The 17,853-nt window shown below is 43.8% G+C and overlaps 1 protein-coding gene across 25 annotated transcripts in view; it reads left to right on the top strand.

Annotated features, from left to right (window-relative positions):
• The window catches only part of CHD6 (chromodomain helicase DNA binding protein 6), a 216,833-nt gene that overhangs the window by 179,798 nt on the left and 19,182 nt on the right, over window positions 1-17,853 (top strand). For 21 of the 25 annotated variants that reach the window (XM_085003939.1, XM_085003935.1, XM_085003934.1 and 18 more), the window contains 4 exons: window positions 2,024-2,153; window positions 4,085-4,145; window positions 15,320-15,380; window positions 16,095-16,311. In XM_085003939.1, coding sequence (XP_084860065.1) covers window positions 2,024-2,153; window positions 4,085-4,145; window positions 15,320-15,380; window positions 16,095-16,311 — 469 coding nt within the window. The remainder of the gene's footprint in view (window positions 1-2,023; window positions 2,154-4,084; window positions 4,146-15,319; window positions 15,381-16,094; window positions 16,312-17,853) is intronic. The other 4 variants (XR_014832359.1, XR_014832360.1, XR_014832358.1 and 1 more) reach the window with 1 other exon arrangement.

The raw sequence follows: 17,853 nt of genomic DNA, 5'->3' as shown, positions 1-17,853 counted from the left end.
AGACTTGACTGAGTCTTTGGTTGGGGCTTCTGCTTATGGCAGGACGGGCCCTGCAGCAAACCTGTTCTGAAGGATGCTCTTGACCGCTTTTAATCGCGGTAAGAGACCACCACCCCTCCAGCACAGCTTGGATTCACGAAATGTTCATCATGATACATATTTTAGTATTTCTGTTCATATTCCTCCAGAGGGGCTTTCAGACTAAGTGGAAAGAGGCGGGCAGCCTATGCCACCTGTCGTTCCACCCTCTATGTCTTTGTGTTGCTGTTAACAGCTCCTACTACCCTCTGTTCAGGACAGTTGTTCAGGTTTTCTCAGGAACCAAATCAGTCACTTCCTCGCCTCCAGCTTCGTAGCTGGTTGAGAAATAGAAGCACAGAACCTGTCTAGACTTCAGACCCACACATGACAAGAAGTCTGCAGAAAGCAACTCACCAGGTGGTGGATACCTGGGGGAAGTGGCGTGCTTCACGGTCTGGCACAGCGTGCGTGAAGGCAGGACAGGCACGGCCGGTTAACCTCCGTCATAGTAGAGGGTCCGCGGAGGAAGCACTTGCCACCTCAGCTGTCAGATAAAGCACCCTCGTTCCAGGGGGAGGGGCAGGTGGGGACACAGCGGGCATTTCCTCAGGCCAGCAGGAGCCTAGAGGACATCTCAGTTCTGCTGTGAGCTGAGGCAGGACATGGGGGAGAGTGAGAATGGTTCTTCCTACAGCGATTATTGGGGGAGAATTTGAGCCAAATGGACACACCCAGTCCATTGTTTGTTGAGTGTATACAGTGTCAGGCCCTGTGCTGGGAACCGAATATATAATGATGAGTGAAAACAGATACAGATTCTGTTCCTAGGGAGTCCATGTTCTCATGAGACTTCAGTAATCAAATAATTGCCCTAAGGAATAAGTGAATAAAGAACATAAGGTGCCACAGTTTCTCCTGCCATATGCCTCGTGCAGGCAGCACCTGTCGTGGAGATGGCAGACGAGTCACTTTGGATTAAAAGATGAAGTACCTGCAGTTCCTCAGAGAAAGTAACAGGTGCTGCCTGCACACGAAGGCTAGAGCAGCATCAGTGGTGGTATTGGAACCAAATCCAGCATGAAAGTGAAATACTCAACCAAGTAAAATTGTCATTAGCAGCCAAGCCAGTTCTCATTTTAGACACAGCATCTTTCATCACCTGTGACAGGGGCTCTCCATGTGTATCACAGAGCCAGAAATTGACTTTGTTACGAGCAACATGGAAAAAGGGTTTTAGGATCATGAAGGAGTTTCCTTCAAAGTAGTTTGATATGACAGGAGATGTGAGCAAACTCTTCTGTCCCATTACAGGATTACATTAGGTTCAATAAAATAATAACAGATTCTCATGCATGGCTTTATCAAATTAAAGTAATGTTTTTTCATTGTTCCGCCTTCCTTTTTGAGATCTGGGTCAGAAATCCTCCATCGGTTTTGACTGGGGTGTGGTGAGGGGCAGTTCCAATTCCTGAGCAGTGGTGTAGGGTTTCATACTGGTTTTGAGACTATAGAAGCAACAGGTCCATTTTAATCCAGTTGACAATCACAGTGGTCTTTATATTTCATCCTTTGCGTCCATCACTCTGCTTCCCTTTTTAACACTTGGGATAAAAGTGGACTATAAGAAAACTAGGCCCATTCAGAAGATGACAGGGTAACAGAGTGTCCAGAGTTGGGCATGGTGGTCTGGGGAAAAAGTTGCAAAACTACCCTGCCTAATTCCCTCGCTGTCCAAAGAAAACAAACAAGTGGGAATTGTCCCTGTATCTTGTGTCTTCACAGACACAGAATATTTACATCAGCTTTCATTTTTTGTCACTACTCAGAGGTGTCCACTTTAGCTTAAGGATCTTCCCCTGACAGGAAATCTTCCAGAATCCAATTATTCTCAAATAAGTATTGTTTGTTTGCTTAATGAGGAAAACAGAATGACCGTCCAGGGTGTAAGGCAGATTCCGTGAGTTCTGCTGTGACCTCTCTTGTTTCCCATTGCCCTGGTCAGGTTACGAGAGGTACAACGCCATGCGAGCGGACCCGGCTCTTTGCTTCCTGGAGAAGGTTGGGATGCCGGATGAGAAGTCCCTTTCTGCAGAGCAGGGTGTCACGGATGGGACCTCGGACATTCCCGAAAGGTGAGAAGACATACCCCACCACGAGTCTCTGACCACCTCCCCTCCACCCAGAAATCTCAGTCTTCCTCATGGTCTGGCATCTCCCCGAGCCACCCCCCAAAATTGCTGCTTTGGTTACATCCTGTGATGCCACAGGCCTTTCCTTTGACTTCTAAACACTTTGAACCAAATGTCAGTTCCTGTCCTTCATCGGTTCCCCCAGCTGCCCACCGTCTTGCCCCCCTCCTTCACCAGGCTCGTCTGGTCAGTGGATTCTCAAGGAAGAATTCAGGCCTCTCATAGCTTCTCTTACTTGACAGAAATTTAGGAAAAGACACAGCCAGTTCAGGCTTCCTGACCTTGAAATGCCTCATGAAATCCCAGCATCATCTAAGGATTGCATTGTTCATGTGTGAGGTAGATTTGGGAGCCACGGCTCGATGGCGTGGCATTCAGTCTTATTAGTCCATTGTGTGCAGAAAAGTAGGGAAGTATCCACACTTTGTCTGAGTTTAATTTACTTTTGGCATAACCCCCAAATTCATAAATTCATAGGAAAGCTAAATAAATAGCCAAAAGCTGTGGTTTTCTAAAATACATACATGTTCGGAAAATATTGCATGTATCTCTTAGCTTGTGTTTGGTAAGCTTTTGGCCTAATCTTCTCCCCCATAGTAGCAGATACTACTTCTCATTGCCTTGGGCCATGGGGCAGGCCTGGGCATGAGGGCATACACTACCCAGAGCCCCTAACCACCTGTAGCTGAGGAAAGGGTGAAATGCATTTTCCATCTGTCCTTACCCACTAAGGAACACTTCAGCTGCCATAGCATTCTCTGCCTCAAGGTCTTTCAGATAATCAAATGCTCAAGGGATTGGGGTTCCCTAACATTGGAGTCGCTGGGTCAGGAAAAACACTACCTGAGGGAGGTCCCTGAATGTGTCATTAAGCTTATATTTTTGTCAGTGGCTTTCCTTTCTGCAGTTAAGCTGTGAAGGTAGGAGGCTCCTCCTGCCCCTAGGACCCGAGCAGCAAAGAGGAGAATATTTGAGACAATAATCCTTCAAGGTTGATTTTAAAAGGAATCGTGAAAAACACACGGGCATCAACACACGGGATAAGCTCACGAGAGAGAAGATGTTAGGCAGCTAACCTACAGGCCAGCAGCTGCTGGTCCAGGGGGCAGAACGTCCTTCCGCAGGCACCGCAGAGCTCCCTTTCTGGGACATGACTGCTGCCAGATGTGAGTGACTGTGTGCAAAGACTTACTGTGAGATCTGGGGGCTGGCACACCAGGGCTCTCGGTTTGCACAGCCTCAGACTCTTATTTTTTTTATTTATTTTTTATTTTTTTGTCTTTTTGCCTTTTCTAGGGCTGCTTCTGCGGCATATGGAGGTTCCCAGGCTAGGGATCTAATCGGAGCTCTAGTCTCTGGCCTACGCCACAGCCACAGCAACGAGGGATCCTACACCACAGCTCACGGCAATGCCAAATCCTTAACCCACTGAGCGAAGCCAGGGATGGAACCCGAAACCTCATGGTTCCTAGTCGGATTCGTTAACCATTGAGCCACAACGGGAACTCCCGCCTCAGACTCTTTTAAAGTCTGTTCTTTTATCACAGCCACAAAGTTCCCAGATAATTCTTGATAGGCAGAATTACTTTTTTAAAGACGTTGTTGACCAATGTCATTGTTGAACAGCCAGCCCCTGAATTTGCCAGAATAAATCATAGTCCCAAACCAGAGTCTCCGGTGAGTCGAAGTCCTTGCTCCTAGAAGTTATAACACTGGAGAAACCAAGATTTTGAGGCCTGTGGGGAAAGGGATCTGCTGATATTCTCTTCAGTCACTGATCCAGGAAGTTTTCTTTCAAGCATCCTGGTTGCATGCAAAATAGCTCCTATTTTTATTTTTTTATTTTATTTTTATTTTTTAAAATTTTTATTTAGAGGCAACATGGATAAAGAAGACAATACAGAAGACAAGGTGGATGGCCTCCAGAAACAAATGGTGAGTCGCACGTGCTATGTGGGGAATCCCCACCATCTTTAACATCAAGGGAAGAAACCCCCATCTTGGTGTCGTGGTCTTGGGAAGCTTGATTGCATTACATTTTCCACAGTGTTTTATTGTGAAAATTGTAGGCTCACAGATTGTTTTGCAGTTTCATTCTATTGCAACTTTTGATCTTGAGGTCACTGTAGATTATAGATGGAATTATAAGATTCAACACAGAGTGAGCCCATGTACCTTTTCTCCTGTTTTCCACCATGGAAACATCTTGCAAAACTCTGGTACGGTGTCATAGCCAGGATGCTGACTTTGATGGAGTCAAGACCCAGGACGTTTCCATGACCACAAAGATCCGTCATGTTGCCCCTTTACAGCCACATCTCCGTCCCTCCCTCACTCCCTTCAAATTTTTAATTCCTGACAACCTCTAACCTATTCTCCGTTTCTATGGTTTTGTCATGTTAAGAATATTACCTAAATGGAGTCATATAATATGTAACCTTTGGGGATTGGCTTTTGTCACTTAATATAAGTCCCTGTTGATTGATGGAGATTGCTCTCTGTTATCAGTAATTCATTTCTTTTTATCACGGAGTAGTTTTTCACTATTCATCTGTTGAAAGATATCTGGTTTCTTCCCAATTTTTTGCTACTGCAAAAACCTCTGTAACATTTGCATACAGATGTTGTGTAAACGTATATTTCCATTTCTCTGGGATAAATGTCCAGAAGTACATTTGCTGAGTTGTATGGTAGTTACATGTTTGGTATTTGCAAGAAACTGAGCATCTGTTTTCTAGAGTGGCTGTACCGTTTTACATTCCCACCAGCATCAGTAAAAGATCTCCTTTTTCCTCATCCTCACTGGCTTTTGGTTGTTGCCGATAATTTTTAATTGAGCCATTCTGATTGGTGTGTAATGGTAACTCATGGCTTTAATTTGCATTTCCCTAACATCTTTATATGTGCTTAATTGCCATATGTGTACCTTGTCAGTGACAGTTTCTTCATGTCCTTAACCCATTTTCTAATTGCGTTCTTTCTCTGTTTTACTGTTGGACAGTTCTTTATTTAGTCCAGATACCAAACTTTTGTCACATACATAATACCTTCTCCCAGCCCATAGTTTTTTATCCTCTTCCCCTTGTTTTTCACAGAACATTGTTAATTTTGATGAAGTGAAACTTACCAGTTTTTCCTTTTATGGATCACATTTTTAGTGTCGAATCCAAAAATTCCGCCTATCTGTAGATCTTGAAGATTTTCTTCATTTTTTTCTGAATTTTCATAGTTACGCATTATAAGTCTGTGATCTATTTTAAGTTAATTTTCATTAAATGGAGAGAATTACATTGAGGTTCTTTTCTTTTCTTTTCTTTTTTAACCTGTCTGATTGTTCTGAAACCACTTATTTTAAAAAACTGGAGTTCCTTCATGGCTCGGTGGGTTGAAGATCCAGTGTTGTCACTGCTGTGGCTCTGGTTACAGCTGTAATGTGGGTTTGATCCCTGGCCTGGAGGCTTTCACATGCTGTGGAAAATGTCAAAAAAAAACCCAATAATAATTAAATTAAAATTTTAAAACAATGTTTTAAATAAAAAGCTGTCTTTACTCCATTGATTCATTTTTGATCCTTGGGCAAAAAATCAGTTGGACATATTTGTGCGGATCTATTTCTGGGTTCTCTACTCTGTTGCTTTGCTCATAGCATATACTAGTATCAGTTACGATAGTTATAAGTCTTAAGATTGGGTAGACTGAGTCTTCCCATTTCTTTTTCAAAATTGATTTAGCCTTTCTTTTTTTTTTTTTTTTTTTTTTTTGTCTTTTTGCCTTTTCTAGGGCCACTTCCCTCAGCATATGGAGGTTCCCAGTCTAGGGGTCGAATCGGAGCCCTAACCACCGGCCTATGTCAGAACCACAGCAACCCGGGATCCAAGCCACGTCTGCAACCTACACCACAGCTCACAGCAATGCTGGATCCTTAACCCACTGAGAGAGGGCAGGGATTGAACCCACAACCTCATGGTTCCTAGTTGGATTCATTAACCACTGCGCCACGACAGGAACTCCTGATTTAGCCTTTCTTGTTCCTTTGCCTTTCCATATAAGTTTTAGAATAATCTTATCCATATCTACAAAAATTCTTGCTGGAATTTTTATAGGAATTGCGTTAAACCCATTTATCACTTTGGGGAGAATTGACATTTTTACTATATTGATTTTTCACTGTATTGAAGCTTACTGTATAGCTTTCTGTTTATTTTGATCTTAGATTTCTTTCATGACAGTTTTGTAGCTTTTCAGCAAAGAAGCCCTGTACATGTTAGTAGATTTACATCTAAGTACTTCATGTTCTTTGAAGTGATTGTAAATGATGTTATATTATGTTTATCTTGTATCCTGCAAACTTGCTGAACTCAGTTACTAGTTCGAAGAGATTTTTTTTAGGCTTCTTGAGATTTTTTTTTTTTTTTTTTTTTTTTTGTCTTTTTGCCATTTCTTGGGCCGCTCCCGCGGCATATGGAGGTTCCCAGGCTAGGGGTCCAATCGGAGCTATAGCTGCCGGCCTATGCCAGAGCCACAGCAATGCAGGATCTGAGCCGCGTCTGCAACCCACACCACAGCTCATGGCAACACCGGATCCTTAACCCACTGAGCAAGGCCAGGGATCAAACCCGCAACCTCATGGTTCCTAGTCAGATTTGTTAACCACTGAGCCACGACGGGAACTCCCTTCATGAGATTTTTTTACATCAATAATCATGTCGCCTACAAATAGGGATAGTTTTATTTCTATTTGATCTATAGTCAGAAAGACTGTAGAAGAAAAAATTCAGTCTTTAATCATTAAGTGTTATGTTAGCCCTAGGCTTTTTGTAGATGTTCTTTATCAAAGATGAAAACCGGAGTTCCTGTTATGGCTCAGTGGGTTACGAACCTGACTAGTATCCATTAATATCTCTGGCCTCGCTCAGTGGGTTAAGGATCCCACGTTGCCTCAAAGTGCTGCAGACGCAACTTGGATCTGGTGTTGCTGTGGCTGTATCTTAGGCCAGCAGCTGTGGCTTATTCAACCCCTAGCCTGGGAACTTTCATATGCCGTGGGCGTGGCCCTAAAAAGACAAAGAGTAAGAGAGAGATGAAAACATTCCCCTCTGTTCCTAGTTTTCTAAGACGTTAATATGAATGGATATTGAATTTTGTCAAATATATTTTTGTACTTCTTGGAGTTCCCGTCATGGTTCCGTGGTTAACGAATCCGACTAGGAACCATGAGGTTGCAGGTTCGATCCCTGCCCTTGTTCAGTGGGTCAAGGATCCGGCGTTGCCGTGAGCTGTGGTGTGGGTTGCAGACGCAGCTTGGATCCTGCGTTGCTGTGGCTGTGGCGTAGGCCAGCGGCTACAGCTCCGATTGGACCCCTAGCCTGGGAACCTCCATATGCCACGGGAGTGGCCCAAGAAACGGCAAAAAGACCAAAAAATAAAATAAATAGGAGTTCCCGTCGTGGCGCAGTGGTTAACGAATCCAACTAGGAACCATGAGGTTGCGGGTTTGGTCCCTGCCCTTGTTAAGGATCCGGCATTGCCGTGAGCTGTGGTGTAGGTTGCAGACGCGGCTCGGATCCCGCGTTGCTGTGGCTCTGGCATAGGCTGGCAGCTCTAGCTCCGATTAGACCGCTAGCCTGGGAACCTCCATATGCCGCGGGAGCGGCCCAAGAAATAGCAAAAAGACAAAAAAATAATAATAATAAAAATAAATAAATAAATAAATAAAACAAATATATTTTTGTACTTCTTAATATGATCATGTGACTCTTCTTATTTAGCTTATAAATACGGTAGATTACATTCATTTCAAATATTGAACCAACCTTGCATCCCTGGATAAATTGGGATGAACTCTACTTGGTCATGGTATATAAATCTTATTGTTGAATTCTGTTTGTTAGTATTTGTTAAGAATTTTTATAGGTATATTCATGAGAGCTGTTGGTCTGTAGTTGTCTTTCTTTATTAAAAATAAAGAAAGCTGAGCTCCAATTCAACCCCTAGCCTGGGTTGTGGCCCTAAAAAGCAAAAAAAGAAAAAAAAAAAAAAACTTTTTATTTTTTTTCTCCAATTTTTAATACTTTTTTTATGTAACCATGAACAGTTTATTGGCTTCCTAAAATCTGTTTACCCATTTAGAAAACATCTCTTTACATGCAAATATTACTGTGGAAAACTCTTAAAGACTAACCCATGCCCAATATGAAACATAATTTTTTACCAAAAAAGCCAGTTTGGCAGCTGGGACTTTCATCCCTGATAGGAAGTAATGAGGCCCTCAACCCCACCCGTGGTGTCGGCAAAGACCATGTGGACACCTGAACTTTCATACCTGCCCAATGGTAATGAAAAGCGTAGTTTTGGAAGTCCTAGGCATAGCAATTGGAAGAAGAAGAAATAAAAGGAATCCAAGTTGGAAAAGAGGTACAACTGTCATTGTTTACACATGACATGGTATTACACATAGAAAATCCTAGAGATACAACTACTAGAGCTCATCAGTGAATATTGTAAAGTTTCAGGATATAAAATTAATAAACAGAAATTTCTACATTTCTATACACTAACAATGAAAGATCAGAAAGAGAAATCAAGAAAATAATCCCATTTACCATCTCAACAAAAAGAATAAAATATCTGGGAATAAGCCTACCTAAGGAGGCAAAAGACCTAAAGAAAACTCTAAGACGGTGATGAAAGAAATCAAAGATGATACAAACAGATGAAAAGATAAACCATGTTCTTGGATTAGAAGAATCAATACTGTCAAAATGACTATACTACCCAAGCAATTACAGATTCAATGCAATCCCTATCAAATTACCAACTTCTGCAGAACTAGAACAAAAAATTTTTCAGTCTCAGAGATCTCGGCACTGAAGTGGAGGTGATGGCAGAATTGGTAAAAATAGCCCAAGTTTCCTGATGGTAGTATCAGACTCCTTTTTTTAATTCATCTAGGAAATTAATGCCTTTATTACTTATTTTGCCCCCATCCTTAAAACCTGGGCTATAGAATATAATCAAAAGTAGAAGGATTAGGGTGTTGTTTCTTTCAGATCTTGAGGTAAATAGATTATAAACAGATTAATCTTGACTTCTAGTCCATATGCTAAAATAACAAACGTGGAGGGACAGCCAGCATCTGAACTAGGCCTGCTGTGCCCCCTGTTGTCTCCCACCCCCTGTCCTGTGCTGAAGACACTGGTTGGGTGTTCGCTTCTCCCAGTTCTGTTCTCGGGCAGCTCAGCAGCAGGGCTAAAGAAGCCCAAAGATCCTTTCATCCATAACCGGGATAATTCCTCTACATTAAACAGACCTGGGCATAGGAAGGGGAGTGGTTGGTTGATGGAGAAGCTCAGCACTGCAGGGACCCTAAGGCATGTCTGCATGGCCTCCGTGTTCTGTCCTTTCTGCAGCATCACTGTTGGGGTCATTCCAGGCAGGTTTAGGTACTTCCAGGAATGGGAGGGGGACGTGCTCCTTCCAAGGACGCCCGTGTCATCTCTGGGCGACACTTCCTCATACTAACCCAGAAATCTCGCTCCATGGATTCTGTCTAGATTTAAGATCCCGCAGAGGACAGAACTTCTTTCTTTCCTCTCTGATAGGATTTAAAATTTTTGAGTCCAGCTAACTAGCTACCTTAATCTCTTTAAATCTCTTGTCAGGTGAAATATCCATGGTTTTTCTGCCTTTCTTCAAATCACGTCATCCCCAGACCCCTCGCTTCTCTTGTGTCTTCCAGAGCTCACTGAGCTGTTGTCTTAAAAGGTGACGGTCAGGGGGGTCAGAGAAGCCTAGAATGTTAGCATCAGAAGGGACATTGGAGATGATCTAGTCTAGTCCTTTCCCCCACCCTTTCTCTGTTTTAATGCTGTCAAAAAATGCACAACCTAAAAATTGAGAATTATATTTTATTTGGTGGTGGACTTGGCTGATGACGTAAGCCTGGGAGACAGCCTCTCAGATAGCTCATGGGGACTCTTCCAAAGAGGTTAGGGAGGAGCCAGGCTATATAGGGGGCTTTGCTGATAAACCAGATAGTTAGAACATCAAAAGATTACTGTTAATTAAAGCAGAACAGATATTTCAAGTTAATGAATTTAGTGCCTTTCTGTGTATGTGGAGATGCCTTCATCAGGGCTCATTGAAATCATTCCTTGGATATGCACCTGAGCTATCTAGGGCCAGTATCCTGTTTTTCTCCATCCTGAATCCTCTCAGGGTGCACAGTCAGGTGGCTACAGTGGCTGATGGCTTGATGGCTGCAACATCCTTCGTTTATTGATATGGCAGGTGACTTTTTTGTCCACAGTACTTTTGATTGGTAAACAGTTCACAGATTTCAGATACAGCTGCAGTCAGTGAACCTACAGAGACCTTCCAAGGCAGTTGGTTTGAAAGGTTTTTTTGTTTGGAATGGTCTGGAGCCAAGAGTTGTAAAGGAATTATCATTCTCTATCAAACCTATATAGGGAGATGAATGTCTTTCAACAGAAATAGTAACAAGTATCTGTGTCCTCGTGTTGCCATCAGCAGGTCTTGTCCCTGCTCTGGGCAGGTCCTCTTCCAGGTGCTCCCTGAAGTGGGAGGTCTGTAAAAAGAAGATGAAGTCATACCCGAAGTCAGCCAGGGAGAAACTCCTGTAGGAAAATTTGATGCTTAAAATGGTCAGATCCCATTGTAGGAAAATCAGGACCTGAACAATGACTCTATTCTTGCAAGTTGAGAATTTGAGAGTCTCTCAGCCCAAGTAGTGATTGATGTTCGAGTATAGATGGAATACATCCAGGCTTGCAAAGCACCTCTTACTCTTAGCCCCATTCTAGAGAAAAGGAAGTTCAAGTAGTTTTAATGAGCTACAAAAAAAAGCCATACTAGCCAGAGGACGCAAGAGTGGCTCCTCCTTGCGCAGATCTTTTTCTAAATCCTGTAGTTTTTTCATAATAAAATCTCTGAATTTTATGTCTATGACAGTTGATGTGTATCTACTTTCTACATGAAAGTTATGGAGGTAGTAGGAGACTTGATTATCCTGCAAAAAGAAAAGTGCTGCAGGATCTTTCTCACTGGCTTTTATATATCCTGTTACCTCTGCAAAGAGAGGTCTAATGTCCTGGAGATCTCCATTTCCTTCAACCTGGAACACAAACTTCACCTGGCGGATTCTTTCCCCTGTCTGATTAGGGTCTGGCAGAGTTGGTGACTTTCTTGGTTTCCAACTGTGTTTTAGGAGCACTCATCACACTGCATGGCTAGTGTGTAATTCTGTCTTTCATAACCACCAGAGTGTGGGCTCTACAATGATAAGGATTTCATCTTTTCCATTGTTGGAGCTCCTGAGCGCAGCAGTTCCTGGCAAACAAATGTAGGAAGGCAGCTCTCCCTCTCTCTGTCGGCCTTAGGGTTTTATAACAGCTTGGAGGAAGTTGCCTGGGTCTGTAGGTCTCGGTCTGTGCTGTTGCTGCCACTCATACCCAGACCAAAGAGGAGGGCAGCCAGGCCTGGAGGACCAGCCACCTGCAAGGGAGATCGGCTGTTTTCAGATGAGGAAACAGCCCTAAGCATGGAGCTAAGTTACTCTTAGTGACTAACAGTGATGGATTCAGCCTTGTGTGTCTTCGCTCACCAGAGGCAACATAACACTGTGATTAGAGCTTCTCGCCCAGAGTTAGACCTTCTAGGTTTGAATTCCATCTTCACCACTGAGTAACTGTATGTAATATTAGATGAGATTACCAACTTCCCATTCTGCAGTGTCCTTCTGTTTAAAATGGGTCATTTAGTCATTGAGCATAAAAAAATGAAAAATGCATACAGAGGACTCGGTACAGTATCTGGCAGTTTACTTACCTGGGTCTCAATAGACTTTTGTTGTTATTGTTCCTGTTTGATTGCGTCCTGAAGCCATACTCGGAGAACACACTCCAGTTGAAAGAGAGAAATGGTGATCGGTCATCGAGCCGTTGGGCCTGTGTCTGCATCTCCTCAGTCCCAGCTGCCATATGGTGGGCATTCGCTTTGTGCCAGCATTTGGTTGAACACTTGGCGTAATCAACTTATTTGTGCCTCACAATCACCTTGCAAAGTACTTTTATGTGTTATCTCCCTTCTGCAAATGAAGTAAGCTTGAGAGATTGAAAACTTGCCAAAGGCCAAAGAACAGGCATGCTCACAATGGAGAAATTGCAAGTTCGAGCAGTTTATTGCCTCTGCTTTGACATTCTTCCAGTCAGCACCCTGTGGGACCCTTCACTCTGAAATGATTGAGTCATACCTCTTTTGAGATGAACGCTTCCTTCGGATTGATTCACATAGGCAGAAGCTAGGATACTGAGTGTTCAGCTGCATGCTACAGAGGCAGGCCTTTCCGTGTGTTTCTTACAGTGTTGGTCTGTCACTGCTGTAGCACATCACACATGTTAAATTGGTTATTTGATGTAAGGTTACAGCATCTTTTTCACTTGGATTCCTGGTAAGCCTGGCGGTCTTCTCCTTTCTGTCATTGCTGGAGAGGGGACATACCTCCAAGAGAGGACAGGAGACAGAAAGGTACTTACTGACACCAGAATCTTTCCTTACTTGAGAGTTTGCCCAAAGCCAACAGAAACTGTTTGGGAGACTGGAAAGGAAGCCTGCATGTTGTGTGTGTCTGCCTTGCATCAGGCCAGGAGCCACCCCTGTGGGTTTGAGGTGTGGTGATGCCCACGTCAGCCACCCATACATCAGAAGGAGCACAGTGGCCCTGGCACCTGACTCCTGCCTTTTACAGGCTATAGAACATTTCTCAGTCTGAAGGTGTCTATAACTATGACTTTCAGCCTTCAAAAGGTCTTCATGGATATTGTGAGGATACTCAAAACTGTTCTCTGGAGTTCCCGTCACGGCGCAGTGGTTAACGAATCCGACTAGGAACCATGAGGTTGCGGGTTCGGTCCCTGACCTTGCTCAGTGGCTTAAGGGTCCGGCGTGGCGTGAGCTGTGGTGTAGGTCGCAGACGCGGCTCGGATCCCTCATTGCTGTGGCTCTGGCGTAGGCCGGTGGCTATAGCTCCGACTCGACCCCTAGCCTGGGAACTTCCATATGCCGCGGGAGTGGCCCAAGAAATAGCAAAAAGACCAAAAAAAAGAAAATAATTATCTTCTCTATGGCAGGAAAAGATAGGGTGTGGTTGGTTGGTCTTTGCTTATTTTTAAGGTACCTAAGTAGTAGGAAATGAAATGATGGCATATTCAAGTGCCACTTTAAGATTGGAATGGTTTCCACTCTTCACTGACATCTTATGGTAGGAAACAGTTGTGGCCAAAGAAGAGAGATTAAACTAGTGTTTTCCAATTCTAAATATGTTTTACTCTCTAAGACAGATTTTCACCCAGGACTGTCTTTTGGATAGCTTAGTGGTTAAGAGTGCAGGCTCTCATCAGACTACTGTGTTTGAAACCCAGCTCTGCCCCTTGATAGCTGTATGACCTTGGCAAGTTACAGAACTTCCCAGGGCATGTTCTCTGTGTCTGTAAAGTGGGGATAGTAATTCTTTTTACCTGGTAAAGCAGTTCAAATAACTAAAGAAGATAAGCCATGTAAAGGGCTTTGCACAGTAATGCAGTTCTTGGTAATGTCCACTATTATCCCTAGTCTAATAAGGAAAAAACACATTGTGAAAATGCTCCCCTGCTCCTCTTTGCCTTTTCAGGGTTTTCTCTTTCAGGTCCTTCCACGGTACTGGGGGCCCAAGAGAGTGGTTTGAATTTTAACTATTGCCAGTCTTAGGTGTGTGTCCATCCCACCTGTACTGGGTGACTGCTCTCCTGTGCTGTGTGTTCAGTTCTCTGTGCAGGACCAGACAGTAAATATCTCAGGCCTGAGGGCAAATAGAGTCTCTAACACAGTTTCTCCTTCGCTTCCTTCTCCCTTCACTCTTCCTCCTCCTCTTCTTCCCTGTAAAAATGTAAAAACCATTCTTCGCTTGAGGGCCACACAGAAACAAGCTATAGGCTGCAGGTTGTTTCCCCTTCCTCTGATCTGACCCTGTGCCTGCTGTGGCCAAAGTCACGTATCCTGGGGTTATTCTCACCTGTCATTCAGCTCAAAAGATGCTAGTCAGAGAAACAGTGTCAGGTGGAAGGGTGGGTGAAGTACATGGAGGGGAATTAAAAGGTACAAACTTCCAGTTATAAAATGAGTACGTCGTGGGGATGTGATGTACTGCGTAGGGAATTTAGTCAGTAATACTGGAATAACTGTGGTGACAGATGGTAACTGCCCCCGCGGTGGTGGTGGTGGTGGTGATCATTTTGTAATGTATAAAGATACTGAATCACTGCCTTGTACACCTGAACTGAATGTAATGTTGTAAGTCAACTGTACTTTGGTAAAAGTACAAAGTTTTTATGTTGAAAATGAAATCCAGTTGAAGACTAGCACTATCTCTTCCACATGCTTTATGAATAAGGAGCTTTTAAAGTTCCATTCCTGAGGCCAAGAGAGGGTTCCTTAATCCATTAGAGCCAGCTTGACAAATACTCCAACTTGGATAAGCTCTGTGCCTGTAATATTACTCCAGATTCTGGAGCCTCCGTTTGTGATTTTAATTTTAAATTCTGGAGTTTTGCACCATCAGGTCTCACGTCTGGAGCAGTCATGTTTTAGGAAAACAGCATCCATTACTATGAAGTAAACGCAGCATAATGAACTTGAGCATGACATTTTTCTCACAGCAAAAATCCAAAAATGCGGGCACATGCTTTGTGAAATGACAGTATTAGATGGCGGGTAAAGCAAATATTTAAATTAACAACTGAAATAGTGCATGTGAAATGTAGTTGCCGGGGAGAGCATGCCAGTTCATCATTCTTCAAGCTAATGCTCTATAGGCAGAATCACTTCAAGCAATTGGGGGCGGGGGGAATGCTTATTTTAAATGTACTGCTTTCTGGCTCTCTTAAGACTGGGGGTAAGTAAGCTTCATCTATCAGGGACCGTCTCGATCTTTGAGATGTTCCTGGGCAGGAGATGTCTCTTGTGCATCTCTCCTCTTCCTGTAGAGGGGCTGGCTGTCTGCGCTGGTTTCTTCTGAGTTGCAGTTTTGCTGATGGATTGGCTTCATTTATCCCTAGGAGAGTTCCAGTGATGGAGTTGATGGCCTTTTTGGTGAAAAGAAGGATGACAGCCGGGCAGGTGAGACTGTGTCCTTCTGAAGGCAAAGAAAAGTAAGGTCCCCATTTGTATAGTTATCCTGGAGTTCATGTGTAATTAAAAAAAAAAAAAATCTGTTTTTAAGGAGACTCTTTTTAAAAGTCTCTTAAGTTAATCGTCATCAAACTCTGCCGCGGTCACCTATGGAGCTATAACATGGCCCTGGCTCACTTCCTCCACCCAACATTGAAGTTCAAAGAGAAATGAGGTCAGAGTGGAGGCTGAGAGAAAAAGAAGTCATGGTTTCACTGATGCTTTTCTTTTTAAAGGAAAATTGGGGGTATTTGGCTTGCTTTTTTGTTTGTTTTTCTGAACTCAGACTGAATGGGGGCTTTGGCATTTGAAGGCCCAGCTACACAGAAACCTGTAGTCTAAATGGAGAGGGCCACAGAGGGTCCGCTTATTCCGATGCCTTAGAGCAAGGTCCTGGAATTGGTTCTGCCCCCGCAGACGGGCACGTTTGAATTTGAGGGTGAACAGAGCCAGCCATACCTAAAGCTGCTTCTCAAGCAGAATTGCAGCCCTTGTAAGCTCTGCCTGGTTCCCAGGCTGATTATTAAGCAGCAGCTACTTCCATTAAGTTACCGAATCAACTTTAGTTTTATTTACACATAGTGGAACAACCACCACTGCAAAATCAGTCACCTTTGTTTTAGTTCTGTTTGTAAATACTAATATCTTCACTGATGTTTGAAGCCCAGGATGGCTCCGACCCAGACAAATCGCCCTGGCCAGTTCCATCTGCCCTCACAGCCCGTCTCCGACGCCTAGTCACTGTCTACCAGCGCTGTAACCGCAAGGAGCTCTGCCGACCTGAAATCCTGGGCCCAGGAAACCAAGGATACTGGGTCCAGGAAGAGATGTTCCGGAGAACCTCAGAGATGGATCTCATCAACAAGGAAGCTCAGAAGAGGTAAAAGCCAGTGGCCAAAAGGGCGTGCTGAGCTGCCCACTGGGTAAAGGTGACAAAGGGAATGCTGACAGCTGGAGTGCAGGTGTATCTGATGTTCTCATATGAATTCAGGTTATCTCCAGAACCTATTAATTCCAGCCTCCAACTGCAGGGGTAGCGTCACTCTGACCGGGGGTCTGGAGAGCTCCAGGACACCCTCTGTTCACAGTTTCCATACTTGAGAGATTTTCCAACTTGACCCTCTGCCCTAAGTGGGACCCCAGTCACTGGGGATGTGGTATAAACACCACACTGGCATGTATCAGGTCCTGTTCTTTTAGTAGCAAAGTGCAGTGTGTGCATTGACACGGTCTTATTGTAGCCATCGGTCCTCATCAAGCCTTGGAGAGAAATAAGTACCATGAAATGCCACCCCAGAAGGAAGGAGTTACGTACCCATCTGAGGGTTAAACTAAAAACAGCTGCCGAGGCCAGCATAGGCTAGGCATGGCTCCATGAGCAAAGCTACAGTTCTTTGAGCCTTTATGGCTCTCCATCCTTTTGATGTACAATCCGGCGAATTAAAAGGACACCACATAGTGAACTCAATTACTTTTGTACACGCCTGGCTTTATGAAATTTGGCAGTTGAGGGAGATTTCTCCCACCTAGCCCCAAAGAGAAGAACCAGAGCCCCTTCTTTCCTGCTTCTCACTCTCCCACTGACCCCCTCACCCCACTCTTAGCCAACACCCTCTTGGGGTAGAGTACCGTGCCCATGAGCCCCTGGTAAAGACTGGTGGTATATAATAATCCAGGTCCCTTAAGTTATTATCTCAGTCCTACAGGATATAAAATCTAGAGGCCTGGAGTTCCCATCATGGCTCAGTGGTTAACGAATCCAACTAGGAACTATGAGGTTGCGGGTTCGATCCCTGGCCTTGCTCAGTGGGTTAAGGATCTGGCGTTGCCATGGTGCAGGTAGCAGATTCGGCTCAGATCCCACTTTGCTGTGGCTCTGGCGTAGGCTGGCGGCTACAGCTCCAATTTGACCCCTAGCCTGATAACCCCCATGTGCTGTGGGAGCGGCCCAAGAAATGGCAAAAAGACAAAAAAATAAAATAAAAATATAAAATAAAAAAAAAATAAAATCTAGAGGCCTTTCTGTCCTAAAAAAGATGCATTGTGGGAATGTTCCCACAAGACTAGGAAGAAAGCCAGTGTGAGGTGGCGGTCGATTCCCCTCTTTGGACCAGTTTCTCCGTCTGTAAAATGAAGGATGTGAATTTAATGGTCTGAAAAGTCCCTATAGGATTCTCTGGTTCTGTGTTGTCCTACAGGGGGGAAAATAAGGCAGAATATTTAAGCTTATGTAGTATTTTTAAATTAAAATCTTTATCTCCCACAAGAGGAAATGAAGTAGATAATTTCTAAAATTGATGTACAAATCAAGTACAAACACATCATTTAGAAATGGAGAGGTAAATTCCAGAAAAAAAAAGTTGGAAGTGGCAGTAGGATGATGGGCTGTTTTGTTAGAAGCCACTCTGCCGAACTTAAATAA

The sequence above is a fragment of the Sus scrofa genome, chromosome 17 (assembly GCF_054392235.1).
Source record: "Sus scrofa isolate SSC_HxYL_T2T_F1_AM1 chromosome 17, Sscrofa_HxYL_maternal_Yorkshire_Landrace_v2.0, whole genome shotgun sequence".
NCBI lineage: Eukaryota > Metazoa > Chordata > Mammalia > Artiodactyla > Suidae > Sus > Sus scrofa.
This window is presented reverse-complemented; position numbering and strand designations above follow the sequence as displayed.